Source organism: Vulpes lagopus, chromosome 4 (assembly GCF_018345385.1).
Source record: "Vulpes lagopus strain Blue_001 chromosome 4, ASM1834538v1, whole genome shotgun sequence".
In the NCBI taxonomy this organism is placed as follows: Eukaryota; Metazoa; Chordata; class Mammalia; order Carnivora; family Canidae; genus Vulpes; species Vulpes lagopus.
Window position 1 is genome coordinate 33591387 of NC_054827.1, and position 22825 is coordinate 33614211.

General features: G+C 35.4%; 1 protein-coding gene across 1 annotated transcript in view; it reads left to right on the forward strand.

Annotated features, from left to right (window-relative positions):
* The first annotated feature begins 2396 nt into the window (after positions 1-2396).
* The window catches only part of ADAM2 (ADAM metallopeptidase domain 2), a 145127-nt gene continuing 124698 nt past the window's right edge, over positions 2397-22825 (forward strand). The window contains exons 1-3 of the mRNA XM_041751306.1: positions 2397-2447; positions 20885-21033; positions 21522-21598. Coding sequence (XP_041607240.1) covers positions 20979-21033; positions 21522-21598 — 132 coding nt within the window. The 5' untranslated portion in view covers positions 2397-2447; positions 20885-20978. The remainder of the gene's footprint in view (positions 2448-20884; positions 21034-21521; positions 21599-22825) is intronic.

A 22825-nucleotide genomic window follows, 5' to 3' on the forward strand; every position in this document is an offset into this window, starting at 1 on the left:
ACCAATCAATTCTCTGTATCTATGAGGTTATTTTCTGTTTAAAAATAATTAGATTCCAATATAAGTGAGATCATATGATAGTTGTCTTTCTTTATCTAACATTTCACTTACAACTTTTTTCTTTACCATATCACTATACAAATCACAATTTTGTTTAGTCAGTGGATCTTTAGGGAAAAAAGAATGCAGAAGTAAGGATAAATAAGTAGGTCTCATTGTTCTATGCTAAAGGAAAATGTCTCTGTTGCTTACTTGAGCAAATAAAGATAATATATAAAACTTCCACCAAAAAAAAAAACTCTCAAGAAAGTGGACTTATAAGGAACATACCTCACCATAAAAAATACCATATATCAAAAACTCACAGCTAACATCATCCTCAAAGATGAAACTCTGAAAACTTTTCCTCTAAGATTAGGAACAAGACAAGGATATCTACTCTTGCCACTTTTTTAACATAGTACTAGAAATCCTAGCCATAGCAACTAGACAACAGAAAGAAATAAAAAATATCCAGGTTGGTAAGGAAGAAGTAAAACTGTTACTATCTGTGGATGATAACATACTCTACATAGAAAAACCAAAGACTCCTCTAAAAAACTGATATATTAAATGAATTCAGCAATGTTGAAATATACAAAATTAACACAGAGAAATCAATTGTGAATCTATACACTAATAATGAAGTAGTGGAAAGAGAAATTAAGATAATTCCATATACAATTGGAACAAAAAGAATAAAATACCTAGGAATAAACTTAACCAAGGAAGTGAAAGACCTTTACTCTGAAAACTATAAGCCATTGATGAACAAAATTGAAGATGACACAAATTAAAAGATATTTTCATGCTCATGGATTGGAAAAATGAATATTGTTAAAATATCCATACTACCCAAATCTGTCAACAGATTAAATACAATCTCTCTCAAACTACCAGTGGCATTTCCTTTTTGCAGAGCTAGAACAAACAATCCTAAAGTTTTTAGAGAACCACAAAATAGCCCAAAGAACCAAAGCAATCTTGAAATAGAAGAACAAAACTAGAGGTATCACAGTCCCAGATTTCAAGATATACTACAAAGCTTTAGTAATCAAAACAGTATGGTTCTGGCCCCCAAATAGATACATCAACCAATGGAACAGAATAGAGAAGGCAGAAATGAACCTAAAACTGTATGGTCAATTAATCTGTGACAAAGGAGGCAAGAATATACAATGAGAAAAAAGGCAGTCTCTTCAACTAATAGTGCTGGGGAAACTGGACAGCTACATGCAAAAAAAGAAAGAAGAAAGAATGAAAGAAAGAAAAGAAAGAAAGAAAGAAAGAAAGAAAGAAAGAAAGAAAGAAAGAAAAAGAAACTGGACCACTTCCTAACACCATATACAAAAAAAAAAAAATAGATTAAAAAAACCTAAATGTGAGACCTGAAATCATAAAAATCCTACAAGAAAACATAGGCAGTATTTCATTGACATTGATGACAGAAACATTTTTCTAGATATGTGCCCTCAAAAGAGACAGAAGCAAAAATAAACTATTAGGACTACGCCAAAATCAGCTTATACTCAGGGAAGTAGGGAAAAGGAAACCTGCTGAGTGGGAGAAGACATTTGCAAATTTATACAATTCAAACCAAATAAACCCCATAAATGATCTGATTAAAATATGGGCAAAGGACCTGAATAGACATTTACTAAAGAAGATATACAGATAGCAAACAGACACATAAAAAGATGCTCAGCATCACTAATCATTAAGGAAATGCAAATTAAAACCACAATGTGATATGACCTACACCTATCATATTGGCTAGAATCAATAAAACAAAAAATAATGTGTTGGGAAGGATGTGCAGGAAATAAAAACAAATTTGTACACCATTAGTAGGATTGTAAATTGGTATAGCTATTATGGAAAACATTATGGAGATTTCTCAAAATTAACAAAATACCTGGAGAGTATTATGCTAAATGAAGTCAGACTGAGAAAGACAAATACCATATGATTCCACTTATGAATAGAAAAAATAACGAATAAAACAGAAAGCAGAATCAGATCTATAAATACAGAAAACAAATTGTTGGTTGCCAGAGGGGAGTGGGGTGGATGGCTAGGTAAAATGGGTGAAAGGGAGAGGAAAAGGTTGGATTCTAGTAATGGAATGTATAAATCATGGCAATAAAAGGCACAACAGAGAATAGAGTCAATGACATTGTAATAGTGCTATAATAGGATAGATGTTATCTACACTTGTGAATATAGCATAGTGCATATACTTGTGAAATCACCACGTTGTATACCTGAAACTAATGTAACATTGTGTGCAAAGTATACTCAAAAAATAAAAAAATAATGTTTTCTAGCCCTAATGTAATGCTATTTATTTTTTACAGATCTGTATCAGAAGACAGCAAAAGTAACAGCCACCAGTCATCAAGTTAAAGGTAAATGGAGGAAACAAATTAGTGAAAGTGACATAATTCATAAAATAGTTTAAAATTTTTAACAATACCTCAGTGTAAAAAAGCTATTATTCCATATTACATCATGACATACTAAAACAAAGACTAAAACTAAATTTAATTTAGTTTTAATTTAATTTCAAAACTAAAATTTGATATTTTGTTAATATTACCAGATATTTATTAACCAACATTTTTTGATAAAAAATTTCTTTGATAAGAAATGACTTTAAAATATTTATGAGCCATCATGCATCCTGCTCACACATTTGAGTTCTAACTTGGTAGATTTACACAGATTGACTCCCAACATTGATATTTCTCCCTCACTAAGACTCCATGGTTATATTTATCCTCATTTTAGAAATGAAGGGACAGACATAAAAAACTTAAGTTACTATGTGTATGAAATTTTAGTAAATTTGGGAGATGTAATTTCATTTAAGACAACCAGACTCCAGGGTTTGACTCTTAAGAACTTCACAATTTAAAAAAAAAAAAAAAAAAGAACTTCACAATTTAGATACACATAGCCTGATATATACCTGGTGATGGAAAATGAAATTTCCATTTTTGATGATCTATTAGATGCAAGGCAAAATGATAAATGCACTGTCCCTCCAGGTTAGAAAGAAAATTCTTTACTATAAAATAGGATAATGTTGGCCTTTGCATATATTCAAAATATATATCTGTAAATTGTATATGTACATATATACATTTGTATACCTATATTTATTCATATTTATAAGTCAGATACATAGAGAAATCATAGTATTTGACAGACCTATCACTGGGTAAATGGAAAAATTAAAAATTCAACCATTAGTGAAATCAAGAGTTCATCCAATTACTAATTTGCCACTCCTTCATATTTTACTTTGATGGAGAGTTAAGTTAATGGATTTCTTTTGTTGTTGTTGTTAATGGATTTCTATTTCCCATCTGCCACCAAAGAAAACATAACTACTACCCTTCATGTAAAATGTTCTTATTTTTCAGTAGAGGTAAATGGGAGAGTTGATGGTGAGGGAGGAGCTGGATAGAAATTTTGAATATGATTGAATGAGTATTTCCCAGTTTAGATATTTGAAAGGAGGTACTTGACTTTCCGGGATCAACTCACATGAGGCTTTTATTTAAATGTAAATGGTACAGTGCAGCAAAGAGAGTGCAGGCAAGCAATGGGCACCACAGGTACACCTCATGCACAAGGCCTCAAGTTTCCTTAATTAATAAGATAGGAAACAACAAATGTTGGCAGGGATGTGGAGAAAGAGGAACTCTCTTGCACTGTTGGTGGCTTGCAAGCTGGTACAGCCACTCTGGAAGACAGTGTGGAGATTCCTTAAGAAGTTAAAAATAGAGCTACCCTACAACCCAGCAATTGCTCCCCAAGATACAGATGTAGTGAAATGATGGGATCTGTACCACAATATTTATAGCATCAATGTCCACAATAGCCAAACTGTGGAAGGAGCCAAGATGTCCTTTGACAGATATATGGATAAAAAAAGGTGTGATATATATATGTGTGTGTGTGTGTGTGTGTGTGTGTGTGTGTGTGTATACACACACACAGTGGAATATTACTCAGCCATCAGAAAGGACAAATACCTACCATTTACATTGACATGGAGGGTATTATGCTGAGTGAAGTAAGTCAGTCAGAGAAAGATAATTATCATATGGTTTTACTCATACATGGAATATAAGAAATAGTGAAAAGAACTTTAGGGTAAGGGGGAAACTTGAGTGGGGAACAGTTAGAGAGGAAGACAAAACATGAGAGACTCCTAACTTTGGGGAAACAAACAAAGGGTTGCAGGAGGGGAAGTGGGGTAACCGGATGACAGGCACTAAGGATGGCACTTGGTGGGATGAGCACTGGATGTTATACTATATGTTGGCAAATTGAACTTAAAATAAAAAAAAAAATTAACAGCCCATGACAAATCTCACTGACATCTTGGCAAAAAGTGAAACCAGGGACCCTGGCTTTCCCAGAGATAAAGGTAGAGCTTTTCCATTCCAGCTGTAAATCAACTCTTTCTGACATAGGAATAGAGCTAGCAGAGGTATCCATGCATATACCTGGGCGGGAGCTTTCCAAGCACATGAATGATCCAATGAAACAATAAGCCAGGAATGTTTGATGAATAAAAGTCATGTCAGGTTAGCTGGAGCAGAGTTAGCAAGAGGGCTGTGGTAGTAGGAGGTCAGACAGTAAAACTCTTGTAGGCTGTGGGAGATTTGGGGGCCATCTGTGTTTTATTCCTAGTGAAAGAGGGAAATCACTGGAAGATTAAAGTTTGAAGCACATTACTTCCACTTTAAAAGGCTGGTTTGTTAAAACATAAAAGGTTGGTTTGTTGAAAATAGTCTGTATGATGGCAACAGTAGAACTGGAGAAATTAGAGAGTGGAGAAACTACTGTAACAATCCAGGAGGGAAGGGATGGTACCTGCGATCAGGGATAGTAAAGATGATTTTAGGAACAAATCACCTTTTACCTTTTTAGGAACAAATCACCTTTTACCAAATCACCTGGTCACCTTTTGAAGGTGACCAACAAAATGAATTGACAGTTTGAGTATAAAGTGTAAGAAGTACTTAAATGATGTTTATTGATAAAGTAGCAAGATAAGCAAGATTAAATGTAAATGCAGTCCTGTTTTCAAATTTGTGCTCTTAATACATTTTAAAATTTATTAAAATTAAAATTGCAAGAGAAAATTTACTCAAGTAATTATGAGCCACGACAAGTGTCTGGTATGCCATGACAAGGAGTCATTTTCTTATATAGAAGTATTTCTTGTATAGTTAATGTATTTTTGAAGTAGTAAGGGAGGGATTCAGGATGACATGGTTTGCTTTTTACAAATTTTACTGGGATAAAGTAGGGGAAAAGTCATTCAGAGTCAGTAAAAACCAAAGGTTAGTGAAACAACTTTAAGACTATAGAATACACAGAAATGTGTGAGAAGGGCAGGATTAAGAGGAAAAGAATTGTTTTAGGAGATATAACAGAGGTGTAGACTCAATTGAATGGGTGACTGGATAGGTGTATTTGGGTTAGAATACAAGAGAACTACAGAGACAAACCTGCAGAGATAAATATTTCTGACTCAATGGATGATGACACCTTTTACTAATGACATATTGTACAGCCTGGTCAGCACCAGTTTGTGTTGGGAGTGACCACGTGGAGGGAGTGAAGAATGAGTTTGAGTTTAACGTGTACGTAGGTTGGACACCTGCTGGAAATGCATAGAGGACTTCTGGAAGTACTCTTCCTCAGATGATAAAAATAGACAATAGTTATTTATTTTTTCACATATTTTAATGTTCTTTTCCTCTTTTTTCCTTGCTGATAATTTTCTTTTCTCCACATGAATTGTTGAAACTGTGTAACTGAAATGCATGTGAATGCCACTTTATAGTATTTCCTTTTACTGGAGCTGTCACAGACAATTTAGGAAAAAGAAAGCCAGGTTTGATAATTTCATTGAGCACTGGCATAGACTGTGACATTATAAGCAGTGTTCTATATGCTAATTACTTCCTACACCTGTAGTTGCATAGAAAAATTAGATAGCTTTTATTAACAATTAAAATTTAACATTTCCATTTTTCTCTGTTTTACAACAGTGACTAAGCAACATCAAAAGCCATAGGTTGGAGAAAGACTATTAACCAAGACATTCACCATTAAGTGACCTGATTCTATAATGAAAAAAAATCTGATATTCTCTCCTTTTGTTATGGCTTAAAGCTTTCAATTTCACAAACAAAAAAATAAATCCTGAGAGTGAAATATGTAGGCTTGTGTCTATTGATTCCTCTACTTGCTGTGATCCTTAATGGGGAAAAACAATATTGCCTCTTTTGAACCAAGAAAATTGTTACATCCCAAGCTACACTGCTGCTGCCCACCCTTAGATCCCCAGGGCCATGCTAACTGATCCCTTCTCAGGAAAAGACACCCATAGTCCACATCTCTCCAGTATCCTAGAATGCTCTATACATTCTAGGCTTTTGGATATTGAGAGGAAATATTGCTAGGTAAGGGCAGCCCCGGAACCTTCAGAGAGTCATTAAGATCATTCTATCTTCAGGGAATTGCTTGAACTGAGTTCCTGGTCATATATAAATGTTGCATCTCCAGGTGATACATCCTTGGCCTCAGGTAAATTGAAATCTAGGATATATCTTTTTCTTTTGGGGAACCCAGAATTGTTACTCCTTCTTCACTGAGCTGAGCTTCTGGGGTAAGATTTTCTTGCTTCAGTGCCCTCCTCCTCATCTCCCTCTTACTGAAATGAGTGCACTTCTGCATACCTCAAAGCATTGTACATGGATAAAGAAACCATCAACCTAGGTAGAATCTAATGAGAACCTACAGAGTCTCCATCAATAAACAAAGATTCTTTGCTCCTGGTTCAGGCCTGAGAGTAGCTCACCACAGAGCCCAAGAGATTCCTTTGCCAAAAGTCCATCAACTAATAAATGGATAAACATTGTATGGATAGTAATTTATGCACAATGAATATTATTTTGCCATAAAAAGGAATGAAACACACCTCAACAACTTGGGTGAACCTTTGAAACCATTATGCTAAGTGAATACAACCAGTCACAAAATCATATTTCTTTGTATGAAATATCCAGAACAGGGACATCTATAGAGACAATATTAATGAAATATCCAGAACAGGGACATCTATAGAGATAAAGATTAATGGCTGTGTAGGGATGGGTTGTTTAGACTGGGTGAGGGGTGGTCAAAGCACACATCTGTGAATATATGAAAAAAAATCCTAAAATCATTCAATTGTACAGTTTAGTGGGTGAATTGTATGATATATATTATATATAATATATACATATATAATACATGTATGATATATAATATATATATATTGTGTGTCATGTATATGACACATAGGATAATTCTACCATTACTTTCCCCATCCTCATTTCTAACTTATTTTAGGTCATTGTGATCACTGGCCTGCCTTATTTTAATAAAAATTTCTGAGGATCTCTGGTGTAGTACTAGCAGGCCCACGTTTTAAGCCTGATGAGTTTAATGTTGCAACTGTTGACACAATTCATGCTTGCAATAGGGTGTGCTGGGATAAAAGGAGGTAGAGATGAGAAGTGGGTAGAAGTTGAGTTAGGTTTTGGACTTGTGTGGTTTAAGATTTCTCTTAGGATATTCAAAGACAATTTCATGCTCTTGTCCACCTGGGACACAGTTTCTATTTGCCTTGTTGCCCTTCCCACCTCTATAGCTTCCCTGCTAGTGCTTAGAGTAACTGTTAACAAAACACTTAGGTTTCCTTTTCCTAAATTAACTCTGCAGTAGCTTTTAAACAAAATTTCTTGTACAAGGTTTTAACATTTCTATTTTCCTCTATTCCTCCAAAGCAGCAAATAAAACATGCCAGAAAACCGTGAAATGGAGAAATGAAATTACCAAGAACTTCAGAATAGCAAATTATGCTCATTTGCTCCTGTGTCACTATTGAAGGCTTTAATCAATGTAAACTTAGCCAGAACAAATCAGTTGTGTGCAAAGGCATAAGCCCGTGTCTGCTTCTTCTTCTTCTGCATCCTGTGGCAGCTGCTGAGCCACATGGAAGCCCTAAGGGTGATCCAGCATGAGCTGAAAGCAAGTACAGTCCTTACAAGGCTTAGGGCAGTGTGATGAACTCCTGAGTATTGCTTGCCTCCAGTCTTAGAGCTTCCCAATGGCCTTCAGCCCTGGCCATGCTGGCTGTGCTCTAGCCCAGCCTAGTTCCTTCTCTTTGGATTGCTTTCTGAGCTTGGAAGATTGAACGCCCAGGAGGGTGAGACTACTAGTGCTTCAACCATTTCTTTTTGTCTCCAACCAGGCTCTTCCCGGAGAGAAATTTCCTGTAGCTCTGGGATCCCTACCTCTCCCATCCTAAATCTGCTCCTTCCTTCCTCACTGTCTCCCTAATTCCCAGGCCAGGGTTGAGGATGTTAGCCAAGGTATACACTCTCTGCATCAAGGGTCAAGGGTGAGGATTGCTGGAAAGATGGTGAGTGGGATGACTCTAGCCTCACTTCATCCCACAAATACGACTAGATAATTCTAACATCAATGTAACTAACCCAGAAAACAATCCAAATAGACAGAACAACTGCACAACTAAATGAAAAGAAGAGACCTCATGAAAGATTTTAGGAATGGTGTAGATGTGGTGGGAGAGCTAAATGACCCCAAGAGATGGTCAGTGGGAAGGAGGAGCCTACAGGCATGGTGAAGAAAACTGCCACACTGGGGATTCCTCATGGGCAAGACAAATCCCCATAAGATTTCACTTTGAAACCAGAGGGGCTGAATTTCATGAGTTCTTACAACCAGCAGAACTTGTCTTGCAGGAACAGAGACCTTTGGGAGATTCTTCTAGGACAAAGTAGCTGGCAGGTGCCATTTCTCTCCCTTGCCCCCCAGCATAAACACAGGGCCACAAGCTGAAACCAGTGTAGCACAGACACTAACTAGCTAACTTGCTAACACTGCATGCCTTGCCCCTCTGCAATTTGGTAGATCCATTACATAAAATATGCTCTTGGCCAGAACCCATTCAAGGTAGTGTCATAAGCCTAGCAGTGAGCAAACAATTCAGACAGGGGCCACCATTACTCCAAAGTGACCTCTTCCTCAGGGTGAAGAAAAAATAACCACATACAAACAAGTCAGACTGCATCCTCAGCAGTGGGCCTGGGCAGAAAACTGGTCTGACTGCAGGCCCCACCCACCAATTAAAGATTTTGAGGAGACAACACAGGAAAAGTACTCTGAAATTTGGTGTTATCACATCTATGGCAAATGCTGTTCTAACTCAACTCAAGCCCAAGGCAGCCTCACATTGGCCCACTAACACCATAGAGACCAAACACTGCCCACAACAGGTTAAAGAGAACCACTCCAGAGAACTAGACTGAAGGGAAATGCAGCCTAGCCATAATAGCAGAGTGCATGCAGTACACATAGGAGACACCTCTTAAACAGCTGGTTCTAGTGAATAAGGGACATTGTACTACAGGGCACTTCATAAGACCACTGAATTTGAGAGCAGGGGATGTAATCAACTTTCCCAATACAGCAAAACAGACACAGAGAGTTAGAAAAACTGGAGACAGAGGAATATGTTTCCCCCCTGCCATCCTCCCCAAATAGGACAAATCATAGCAAGATCCCTAAGCAAAATGGAAATATGTAATATGTCTGATAGAGAATTTAAAATGATGATCATAAAGATACTAAATGGACTTGAGAAAAGAGTGGAAGACAACAGTGAGACCCTTAAAAAAGAGATAGAAAAGAGCCAATCATAGATGAAGAACATAATAAATATAATTACAAATATACTAAGTGGAATACATAGTAGACTAGATGAAGCAGAAACTGAATCAGCAACCTGGAGGACAGAGTAATGGAAAGTAATCAAGCTGAAAAAGTGAGAGAGAAAAAAATTATGCAAAAAGACTTGGGGAACTCAGCAACCCCATCAAGCATAGTAACATCCCCATTATAGGGATCCCAGAAGGAAAAGAAAGAGAAAAGGGGACAGAAAATATATTTGAGGAAATAATAACTGAAAACTTTCCAAATCTGGGTAAGGAAACAGAAATCCAGATCCCAAAGTCACAGAGATAACTGAACAAAATCAACCCAAAAAGATCCACAGCAAAACATACAGTAATGTAAAAAGTAGTGATGTGTGCCTGGGTGGCTCAGTCAATTAAGCATCCAACTCTTGGCTGCAGCTCAGGTCATGATCTGAGTCCAGGAATCAAGCCTGATGTTAGGCTCCTTGCTCAGCAGGAGATTCTCTCTCTCTCTCTTTTTTTAAAATTGATTTATTTGAGAGACAGAATGAATGGGGGGTGGGTGGGGATAGAGGGATAAGCAGACTACCTGCTGAGCAGGTAGCCTGACCCAGGGCTCAATCCAAGGACCCTGAGATCATAACCTGAGCCAAAGTCAGTTGCTTGACTGGCTGTACCATCCAGGCACCCTGGATTCTCTTGATTCTCTCTCTTTTCCCCTCTCCTTCTGCCTTTCCCCCCACTCATGCACACACATGCTCTCTCTAAAATAAATAAATAAAAATAAATTAAAAAGTAGTGATAAAGATAATTTTAAAAGCAGCAAGAGAAAAGAAGATAGTTACATACAAGGGAAATCCCATAAAGCTATTATTTTTTCAGCAGAAACTTTGCAGGCTAGAAGAAGGTGGCATGATATATGGAATGTGTTGAAACAAAAAAAATCTGCAGCCAAGAATACTCTTTCTAGCAAGGTTGTTATTCAAAATAGAAGGAGGGATAAAGAGTTTCTCAGACAAAAAAAAATACTGAAGGAATTCATGACTCCTAAACCACTCCTTCAAGAAATGTTAGAGGACTTTGAGTGGGAAGGAAGACCATAAGTAGGAGTAAAATAGCACAAAAGCAGTGAAAATATGTATATCTGTTAAAATCAGTCAAGGGATGCACAAGATAAAAGGATATAAGGTATGACAATGTATACCTAAAATGTGTGTGTGTGTGTGTGTGTGTGTGTGTGTGTGTGTGTAAAGCAGGAAAGAATGGGTTCTAAACTTAAGTGACCTTTAACTTAATATAGACTATTATATGTAGAAGATGCTATAGACAAACCTAATGGTAATCACAAATCAAAAACCAGTAATGAATGTAATTCCATTACAATTCCATTACCTTTGTCTGAAAAATTATTTGCATAAAAGTTTATTTTCTTCTATTTTTTTCAAATTTACTTCTGTTTGTATATTACCATTGCATGATCATTTTAAACTTCAATTGTTTACATCAAATTGTCTGTCAAAAAGTATAACTATATAGGACATGAAAGAGTTTTACGTGAAGTGTTCAGTACCTGTCTTCATTTTTTATATTTTATATTTTATATATGAAATTACTGAAGCCATTATATTCTGTGATAGAGTATGCTTACATACTCATTTTATTTCTTAGAGCTGACCTCCTTTATCTCTCTTCTTTACCTCCTTTAATACCTCATTATGCCATGTTGGTTTTTTTAGACATATAAAGGATTCTTTTCTCATGGGCTTTCAATTTTTCACGTTTTCACGTTTCCTGTATATTCCACTAAAGCATGGCTTGGAAATGGGGATATAACAGGAGTAATGCAGACAGTGTCTAACCTTTGAAGGTTTACCTAAGCATATTTGTGGAAGGCCATAGTGCCTTAATTGCTGTAACATTGAGAAGAAAGTCCTTAACTGAGGAGAGAGTTATAGTGGATTTATTTCCTCCTGTCAATGCCTTCCTGCCAAAGACAATTGTGAACACAACTGTAGTAAAACAAGTTAGGTTTATTAGTCATTGCAATGAGAGAGAACACAGACCTTGGGGACCCCTGGAGCATCTCAGCAAGAAGATGTTAAAAATGCTTTATAAGGTCATAGAGATTTGGGGAAGGTTTAATACCAGGATAATCTACTTCAGCTGATGGTTGATTTTAAGTCGTACATCTCTCTTTATGTATATTGTTAGAGAAGTTAAACAAGAAAGACATTAAACTGGAGGGGCTCTAGTGCCTTTGGTAGTCCATATAAGCAAACCAAAACCCAAGGCAGAATCAATGCTTTGGTATCTTATAAAATGAAACTCAAGAAATAAGTAATTATAAACATCTAAATAACTAGATTAGCCCAAAAAGGGCAACCATTTAAACTATAGCCAATTGGGATGCCTAGGTCACCCAGTGGTTGAGCACCTGCCTTTGGCTCAGGTAGGGATTCCAGGACTCCAGGATTGGGCTCCCAGTGGGGAGCTTGCTTTTCCTTCTGCCTATGTCTCTGCCTCTCTCCCTGTGAGTCTCATGAATAAGAAAATTTTAAAATCTCAAATAAATAAATAAATAAATAAATAAATAAATAAATAAATAAACTATAGCCAATTAAATACTTTGCTTTTCCATCTTCTGTATAAAAACCTCTGATCTAGCTCCCCACTGTGTTCTCTGCCTCTCTGTGTGTGTATCTCATGAATAAATAAAACTTTTAAAAAGGATCAAATTTTCTTAATTCCAACAAAGTCCAATTTATCTTTTTTTTTCTTTTCTGGTTAGTTACTTTTGCACTTACCTCAAAAAATTTTTGTGCATATGTTCATGAAAAGTTGCCTTATATTTTCTTTTTTTCCCTATATTTTCTTCTGGAAGTTTTATATTCTTATTGATTATGTTTGACTCAATGATTCATTTCAAATTAGTATTTGTATGTGGCATGATGAAGGGTTTAGGGTTCCTGTCCTCATAGGAACATGTAGTTTTTCTAGAACCACTTATTGACATGGCAGTGCTTTTCTCATGAAACTATTTGTTACCTTTACCTACAAAGAATCTAATATGTGTTTGTGAGTATATTTATACAAATAAATATATATATATGTTCATGAATATACATATTATATATTACATATACATATGTGTTTATATATAAACGTGTACTTCTATGCATATATAGTTATAGGAAAAGAGAGAGAGATGAAAAAGATAATCTGTTTCTGCAATCTATATTCTGTTCCACTAATCTGGGTCTCTTTGAAGCCATTAACACACTCATTTAATTACTGGAGCTTTATAGTACAGTAATACTGTAGACATACTTCAGATTTGGTTCCAGACCATGCAATATAGCAATATTGCAATAAAGTAAGAATTTTGGGGGGTTTTCAGTGCATATTAAAGGTTATGTTTACCCTGTACTGTAGTCTAAGTGTGCAACAGCATTATGTCCAAAAAAGCAATGTACATATCTGTAGATGTACAGATGTACATAATGCACACCATAACAAATAAAGAGAAAGTTTGAAACATTGTGAGAATTACCAAAATGTGACACAGAGACATGAAGTGAGCAAATGCTGTTGGAAAAATCACACCTATGAAATTGTTCAGTGAGAGTTGCCACATTTTGAATTTGCAAAAATGCAGTTTCTGCAAAAGTGCAAAAACAAAGTTCAATAAAATAAAGGATGCCTGTATGACTTTTTATTTAAAAATTGTTTGGGCTTTTTAAATCCTTTTCATTTCCATGAACCTTTTATAATTAGCTTGATAAATTCTAACACATGCACACACATGCTCATATAAACTCACTCGATGGGACTTTTATTGGGAATGGCTCGGATTTCTAGATCAATTTTGTGATGCTGTGTCAAGGAAACCTAACTAAATTGGTGTGAAGAAGTCAGGGAGGCAGGGCTCTCGTGCATGTACCATTCATCACAGCTTGCATAATCCAGCAGAAAGAAGGAAGATTTCCTCTTTGTCTGGCAAAAGCAGGCTGCCCTTACTTACCTTCAGTCAATGAGAAGCCACTGCAACATTAATGGAGTCAGCTTTCCACTTCCATGAGTAATCTTTTTCCTTTTGGTTTAGAAAGTATCTTCTTGGATTTGAGATCCTTCTTTTTGTTTAAGCTTCCCAGTGTTTTTCAGGATCTGTTTTCCTGAGGGTATTGTCCTTTTGGTAATTAGTTAATTGCTTTCTGAAGTCTTGATTATGAAGCATTAGATCCCCATCTTCTAAATTCTCTCAAGAGTGTCTGTCTTCTGAGATCCCAACCAGTTTTATTTTAAAAAGCTATGGTCTGGGGATCCCTGGGTGGCGCAGCGGTTTGGCGCCTGCCTTTGGCCCAGGGCGCGATCCTGGAGACCCGGGATCGAATCCCACGTCGGGCTCCCGGTGCATGGAGCCTGCTTCTCCCTCTGCCTGTGTCTCTGCCTCTCTCTCTCTCTCTGTGACTATCAAAAGTAAATAAAAATTAAAAAAAAAAAAAAGAGAAGAAGAAGAGACAAATAAATGAAAGGCTTGATTCATTAAAAAAAAAATAATAAAAAAAAAATAAAAAGCTATGGTCTGGAGTCAGAAGGCGGCAGTGGAGTAGGAGGACTCTAGGTTTGTCTCTTTCCAGGAACACAGCTACATAACTATCAAATTATCCTAAATACCCCAGAAATTGACCTGAAGACTGACAGAACAAATTCCATACCTAAAGGGAGAGAAGAAGACACATTGAAGAAGGTAGGAAATGTGGAGACATGGTATAGGGGAGAAACAGATCATGGGTGCTATGAAGACAGGGAGCTGTGTTTCCAGGGAAGGGAGAGAGAGAGAGAGAGAGAGAGAGAGAGAGAGAGAGAGAGAGAGAGGAGCACAGAGGTATCACACAAGGAGAATAGTTCCCCAAAGCCATTGTCTTGGGATATAAGAAAGGCTGAGTTTTTTGAGTTCTTTCAACCAGCAGGGATTATACCTTGGAGTCTTAAAGGTCAGTGAGCATGGCTGGGGTAGAGCATTTCCCTGCTCCTTGAGAGAAGGCATGCAAACAATCTGGGGCCAGGTAGCATGGAAACAGAGATTTGAAGAATGCCTGGGGCACACAATGGACAGACTCATTATGTGCTTCCCTGAGAGATGGAATTTACAGAGATGCCTCTCTGGGGACAAAGGAGCTGGCTGACAACATATCTTCACTTCCCTACCCCTCAGCATAAACACAGAGCCACCTGTGGGAAGTAGCACAGTGCCAACACTGGCTTTTTAACTTACTTACACAAAGCCCCACAGCTCTGCACTTTGGTGGGATTTCTCTTCTCAGTCAAGCTTGCCTCAATCCCAGTGTGACAGGACCCTCCCCAAGAAGACATGCACAAATGCCCTCACTGTGTTTCCCAACCAGAATTCTGCAGAGGTTCAGTTTTGTTGGAGGTGGTTTCAAGTGTTATTTCACAAGCAGACCAGAGCATACCTAGTTAAAACTCATCACATTTATGCCAGGACCATATACAGCCCTCAGCAGGCAAAGAAAGCCTCTTTAAATGATTTGTCTGAAGGATAGAACAGCCAAAACTCAACAGCAGAGTTAATGCACCACATACCCGAGATGCTCCCTGAAGTGCCAAGTTGTGGGCATCACATGAGCTTTTTTACATAAGGTCATTACTTTTGGGTGCAGGAGATACAACTGACTTTTGTAACATAGAGAAGAAGGCAGAGACTTAGAAAAAAATGCAAAGATGGAGGAATTTATCCCAAATGAAAAAATAATAGAAGGCCATGGCCAAAGATTAAGCAAAACAGATGTAAGTAGCATAAATGATAGAGAATTTAAAGCAACAATCATAAGGATACTCACTAGGCTTGAGAAAAGAATAGAAGACACTAATAATACCTTTACCACAAAGATAAAGGAATAAAAAAGAATAAATCAGAGATGAAAAGTGAAATAAATGAGATTGGAAGCAGCCTATACACAACAAACAGCAGGTTGAAAGAAGCACATGAACAATCTGGAAGACAAAGTAATGGAAAATAATGAAGCTGAACAAAAGAGAGGAGAATAATATGAGGATAGACTTAAGGAATACAGTGACTCCATCAAATAGGATAATATTTGAATTATAGGAACCTCAGATGGAGAGAAAATAGAGTAGAAAATTAATTTGAAGAAATAATAGCAGAAAACTTCCTTAATCTGGCAAAAAGAAACAGACATCCAGATCCAGGAAGCACAGAGAACTCCCATCAAAATCAATAAAAGCAGGCCAACATCAAGACATATTAAATTAACAAATTATAGTTAATTTTTAAAAGCAGTAAGACAAAAGGAGTCTTTAGCTTACTACAGAAAACTTATAAGGCTAGCTCAGTATTTCTCTATAGAAATTTGGCAAGCTACAGGAGAGTGGCATGATAAATTCAAAGTGCTACATGGGAAAACATGTAAAAATCACTCTATCCAGCAAAGCTATCATTAAGAATAGAAGGCAAAATAATGAGTTTCCCAGACAAATAAAAACTAAAGGTGTTTGTGACCACCCAACCAACCCTGCAAGAAATATTAAAAGGGACTCTTTGAGTGGAAAGGAGAAAACAAAAGTACTACAATGCAATAATCCACAATAGCCAAATCATGGAAGCAGCCCAAGTATCCATTGACTGATAAATGGATAAAGAAGGGGTCCTACATATACACAATGGAATATTACTCAGTCATAAAATATAATGAAATCTTGCCATTTACAATGATATGGATGGAGGTAGAATGTATTATGCTAAGAGAAATAGTCAGAGAAAGGCAAATACTATATGATTTCACTCATATGTGGAATTTAAGAAACAAAGGAACAAAGGGGAAAACAAAAAGAGAAAGACTAACCAAGAAACAGACTCTAAACTATAGAGAAGAAACTGATGGTCACTAGAGGGGAAGTGACAATGACTTTATATTTTTTAAATTTTTATTTAAATTCTGGTTAGTTAACATACAGTGTAATATTAGTTTTAGGTATACAATATAGTTATTAAACACTTCCATACAACACCCAGTGTTAATTACAATTTTCTAAGAAGGTAAACAAGTAAAAAGAAAAGACAACGGGTGCCTGGGTGGCCCAGTCAGTTAGGTATCTGACTCTTGATTTCTTCTCTGGTCATGAGATGGAGCCCTGCCAGCTCTGTGCTCTGCGGGAAGTCTGAGATTCTCTCTCTCTCTTTGCCCTTCCCCCAATGCTTTCTTTCTCTCTAAAATCAATCAATCAATCAATCAATCAATCAATCAATCTTTAAAAAAGAAAGAAAATAGCAAAATAACCAGGAAAAAAAAATAGAAAAACTAGCAAGATGAGAGAAGTAAACATATCTGTATGAACAGTAAATGAAATAGGCATATTGTTTCAATTAAAGCTAAATATTGCCAATCTGGATTTTCAAAAATCTATATACTATTGAAAATACACATACACACCTTAAAAATAAGGATACAATTTAAAAATATTTTGAAATTTGAAATTACGTATTTACAAAGTAAAATAAGACATAAATACTGAAAACCAACGTATGAATGCATTTTTTAAGATGCCATTTTACCGCCCCTCTCCCCCAATAATTTGTTTCATAAAAGCCTCAGGTGTTTTACTTGTAGTTTTTTTGTAGTTTCTCCGGTCTGGATGTTCCTATTTGTATATTCATGGTGCTGTTTACCCTTCTCCGTAAAGAAGTAAAAAAAAATAAAAAAAAATATTCCATGCATATTCTAACCATAAAACAAAATCTGGGTATGTAAGTGTGAGACAAAATAGAAGATGACGACAAGTATTACAATAGATAAAGAGTGAAATTCATAATGATAAAGGCTATTCATCAAGAAGACAAAACATCACTAAATGGGGATATACAAAATAACATGTCTTAAAAATATAAGAATAAAAAAATTGATAGAACACAAAGGAGTAATAGATATATCTACTCTCTTATTTGAGTATATTAAAAGAACAAGCAGGCAAAAGAATTAACACAGATGTAAAAATATTTGAAACTCTGCTATCTAACGACCTATTTGAAATTTATAGAATAACATAGCTCACAAGTGAATAATCCACATTCTTTTGAAGTTTATGTGGAGCATTAATGAACAAATGAAGCATTAATGAACAAATGAAGCATTAAATGAACAAAATGAATCTTATCTCAGTGAATTACAATGGCTTAGAATGGTTCAGAGTATGATCCATGACCACAACAGGATTAAATTAGATACTAATAAGAAAAATGTGAGTGGAACATCCTCATACTTATGGATTTTAAGTGGCACATGAGGCAAAGAGGAAACCATGATGAAAATTAGAAAACATTTTGAAATGAACAGTAATAACGTATATCAAGATTCACTGAATATAATACATATAAATTTGGTGATAAATTTAAAGTGATGAATAGATGAACATTTAAAGTTTTAAATGTACATATTAGAAAGGAGAATTGTTTAAAATGAATATGATAAACTTCTATTCTTAGAAGTTAGAAAAAGAACAAATTACATCCCGATAGAAAAAAAGGAGCATAAGATCAAAAAGCAATAAAATAGAAAACATGTAATAGAAAAAAAAGAAATCCCAAAATTAGTTATTTTAAAAGTTAATAAAAATAATAAACTCAAAGAATGAAGAATGTAGAGAAAAATCACAAATTATAAATATTGAAAATGAAAAAAAGGGATTTGTACAGATTCTACAGAGTTCAAAGGGTAATAAAGGAGGGAAGGATATTATAAACAACTTTGGCCAATATATCTAACAACTCAGAAGAATTGGATAAAATCTATCAGAAACAGTACTTTTCTAACACAAAGAGAAAAGAATATCTGAATCCATTTCTTTTTAAAAATTGGTTTCATAAATTAAAAAGAAAGTCTCTCCCAAATAAAATTCTAGGTCCAAATCACTCCATTTCTAAATTCTAAGAAACATGAGAAGAAGAAATATTCATAACATTACACTAACTTTTTCAAAGGATAGAGGAAGGAATAACATTTCCCACTTTCTTTTGAGGGCAGCATATCTCTGGTACAAAAACTGACAAGCTTATTCAATGAAAGAAAATTACAGACAAATATTTGTTATGACCATGGATGCAAGAATCCTAAACAAAATGCTGGCAAATCAACCGAGCAAAACATAAAAAGATAGTACATCAAATAGGATGTATTCCAGCATACAATTTGTTTAAACTCTAGAAAGCCATTAATTTTAATTCACCAAATTAACAGAAAATGGAGAAAGCTATATAGTCACCTCAATTTATATAGCAAAAGCTTTTTTTAATTGAAAGAGAGTGAGAGAGCATCAGTAAGGATGAAGGTGTGGAGTGGAGAGGAAGAGTAGAAGGAAAGGGGGAGTGAGAAACCTAAGTAGGCTCTACCCTGAGATCATGACCAGAGTCAAAATTGAGTCGGACACTCAACCCACACTCAACCCAGGTGCCCCTATAATAAAAGCTTTTGATAAAATTCACATTCACAATAAGATACATATCATGAAAATCCCAGCAAACCGGAAGGGGTGGGGAGTAAATTTCTGAATACCAATGTGTATATACAAAAAACCATTGAATGTAAGCCCCAGTATAGAAGATATTTGCAAACCAACAAATCCAACAAAAGAATCATTCTAGAATGCATTATTAGGTTCAACATATAATACAAAAGAGACAACACCAGTCAATTGAAAAATGGACCAAAGTGTCAAACAAGCATTAGCAAATAAATTATATAAATGACTTATATAAGCATTTACCAAATAAGTTATATAAATAAACATATGCAATTGTGGTAAAGTTTGTTAATAACTGAAACTGCAAATTAATGCAGGCCATCTATAGGTCCACCAAAATGACTACAATGAAATAAAAAACAAAAAAGTGTAGGCACTGATATGAATTGGAATTCTCAAATATTTCTGGTGAAGAAATAAATTAGTACAACAATCTTGGAAAACTCAGAAATATCTATAAAACATACATGGTGATTTAGCAACTTCACTCTAGAAATGTAACTGAAGGAAATCACTACATATGTTCATCAAAGAAATAAAATAGCTAAATATAGTTTTTAATAGCCACCATTATAAATAAACCAAATGTCAATCAACAGTAAAATGAAAATATAGATGGTTTTATATTCATTCAGTGAGTGATAAACACCTATAAGGACAAAGCAAAGCTATTGCTCTTCAGAGTATGGATGGCTGGCTGGCTCTCAAAATCATTATATTAAGAGAACTCACATATAAAAGAGTACATGGTGATTGGTTCCAATTATTTAAAGTTCAAAAACAGACAAAACTATTCTATGATGGTGACAGTAACGATTATCATGGGGCACTCTGGGGTTTTGTGGTTCTATGTTTTATTTCTTTATCTGAATCTAGGTGTTAATTACACTGGTTTGTTTACTTGAATATTATTTGAAGATATATATATTCATCCCAATTCTTCTGAGTTGTTAGATATATTGGCCAAAGCTGTTCATAGTATTCTTCCCTCCTTTATTGTTCCTTTGAACTCTGTAGAACAAATTCCTTTTTTTTCATTTTCAAGATTAATAATTTGTGATTTTTCTCTACATTATTCATTCTTTGAGTTTATTATTTTTATTAACTTTTAAAATAACTGTTTGGGATTTCGTTTGTTTTCTATTACATGTTTTCTATTTTATTGATTTTTCCTCTTATGTTCCTTTTTTCTATACTGGATGTAATTTGTTCTTTTTATAACTTCTAATAATATAAGTTTATCTTATATGTTGATTGAAAATACATACATATCTTGAATTAAAAGTTCAGTAAGAAGTATATATGAATCTTCCTGTTCATTAATTGTTCTTCAGCTCTTCCTTTTGAAAGTGATTCTGTTCCTTTTTATCCTCAAAGCGGGGTCACACTGTTCGAAATCTACACAGACGCAGGTGGCAAGATAGTCCACGTTCAACAATGCACAATACACATGCTCTTGACTCACCTCTGCTCTCAAAGTTGGCTGTCTCTTGCAGGGTCCGTGGCCAGGAGGGATATTCCTCGCGCTCCCAACTGCCCTCTAGGCAAGCCAACCGCCAATATTCGGGCTGGCATCAAGGACATGAAGCTATGTTGTGCTTTCTGCTTCTTCTCATCGGGCTCATCGGGCTCCAGACAGACAATAGTAAGTACAAAAACCTTGCCTCTGACCTTTCGGGAATGTCAGTTCCTCTCTTCATTTTCTTCTAAGAGGCTGGATACCCTGGAAAAGTGCCTTCTTGCAGGGGCTCCGACTCTGTAAGCCAGAGCCCACCACCACATCACCTTCCCCGACCAAAATCCACATTGGACATGAGGGGGCTTTCCCACTCATCTTGGTACCATACGAAAAATGAGAGATGCCATGGTTCGAGTGAATGCCTCAAGGTTAGAGTTTCATATACTGCTCCGCATTTTTCGACCTGTGGACTCTGTAGTTGGAAAGTCCAAAGGACCTGACTTTACTTGTACTGAATTTCTCTTGTAATTCTAGAAAGAAGTGGGAATAGAGTGCATTTGAAAAGATAGCTCAAAAAAAGGTGATATATGAAATATTGTGGATTTAGATGAGGAAATAATGGAGGAAGCTATGAGGTGATGGTATTACTTTAATAAAACATTTGTATCTTGCAGATTCTGAAAAACTTCGTGTGCAAATTACCATACCAGAGAAAATACGGTCAACAATCAGTGGAGGAGCTGAATCACATGTAATTAAGCACTAACATTTTTCACATTCTAAAATCATGTGGATATTTTTTTGTAAGAAGAAAACTTGGCATTTTCATCCATGCAACTTGGTGAATTTTATATTTATATCCAATTTTCCTTAAGTGGAAAAGCCCTTTTGAAAATGAATCAAGATAATGCATCATATAAATATAGTGCAGTGATATTTATTATTAAAGCTCCAAGTCCCATTTTTTAAATGTTTCCCTCTTAAGTTTTTTTGAATAATCATTGACCCAATTCATCTAGAGATTCTCTTTTTACTTACTAGGCTATATTTGGAGGGTTTTTTTGTCCTTGTTAAGCTTATGGCTTCCTTATACTATCTAATGATCATTTCATTTAATGAAGTTTTATATGAGTAATTTTTGCATCTTGGTTGCAAATATGTTAATCATTAAGACTTTTTTCATGCCATCTTAATTCATCTTGGTTCAGGGTGTTAGGTTTCCTTTTCTTTGGATTAGAAAATATCTTATTTATTATTTATTTATTTATTTATTTATTTATTTATTTATTTCTGATTTCTAGAGTCATTTCCAAGATATGAAATGTGTTTTTTCAAACACCACACCTTAAATTTATTTTTGGTTGGGTAGGAAATGTTCCAGTATTTGAATGCAAGTATTTCCTTAGCAACTACTCACTTGTCACCCTCTTTAAGATATTATAAGCTTAAAATTATCAATATATCATTTTAAAAGGAATGCGTATTTATGAAAACTTAAAATTTAATAATTTAAATAGAAAAAAGGTGAAGCATTAAGGTATTTTTAAAGAGTTTTATTTTTGAATGCAAAATAATATGAAATTGCTTGCTCATATTAGAAAATACATACAGAATGACTTAGGAGATCTCTCCAACCAGGCATCACTACCTTCTATGATAGTAATTCTCAGAAGTACAAAAAAAAAAAAAAAAAAACCAGTCCTCAACTGTCAAATTCACCAGGGAAAAAGTTTACTATTTTGTTAATATCTCTATCTCCCATTATAGAATACTGCTGGATACATATATAGTATTTTTTGAAACAGTGAGGTTATATTGTACTTATTGGCTTAACAAAGCTATAAATATAACATAGTGTATAGGGCAGCCTGGGTGGCTCAGTGGTTTAAGCGCCTGTCTTCGGGCCCAGGGCGTGATCCTGGAGACCCAGGATTGAATCCCACATCAGGCTCCCTGCATGGAGCCTGCTTCTCCCTCT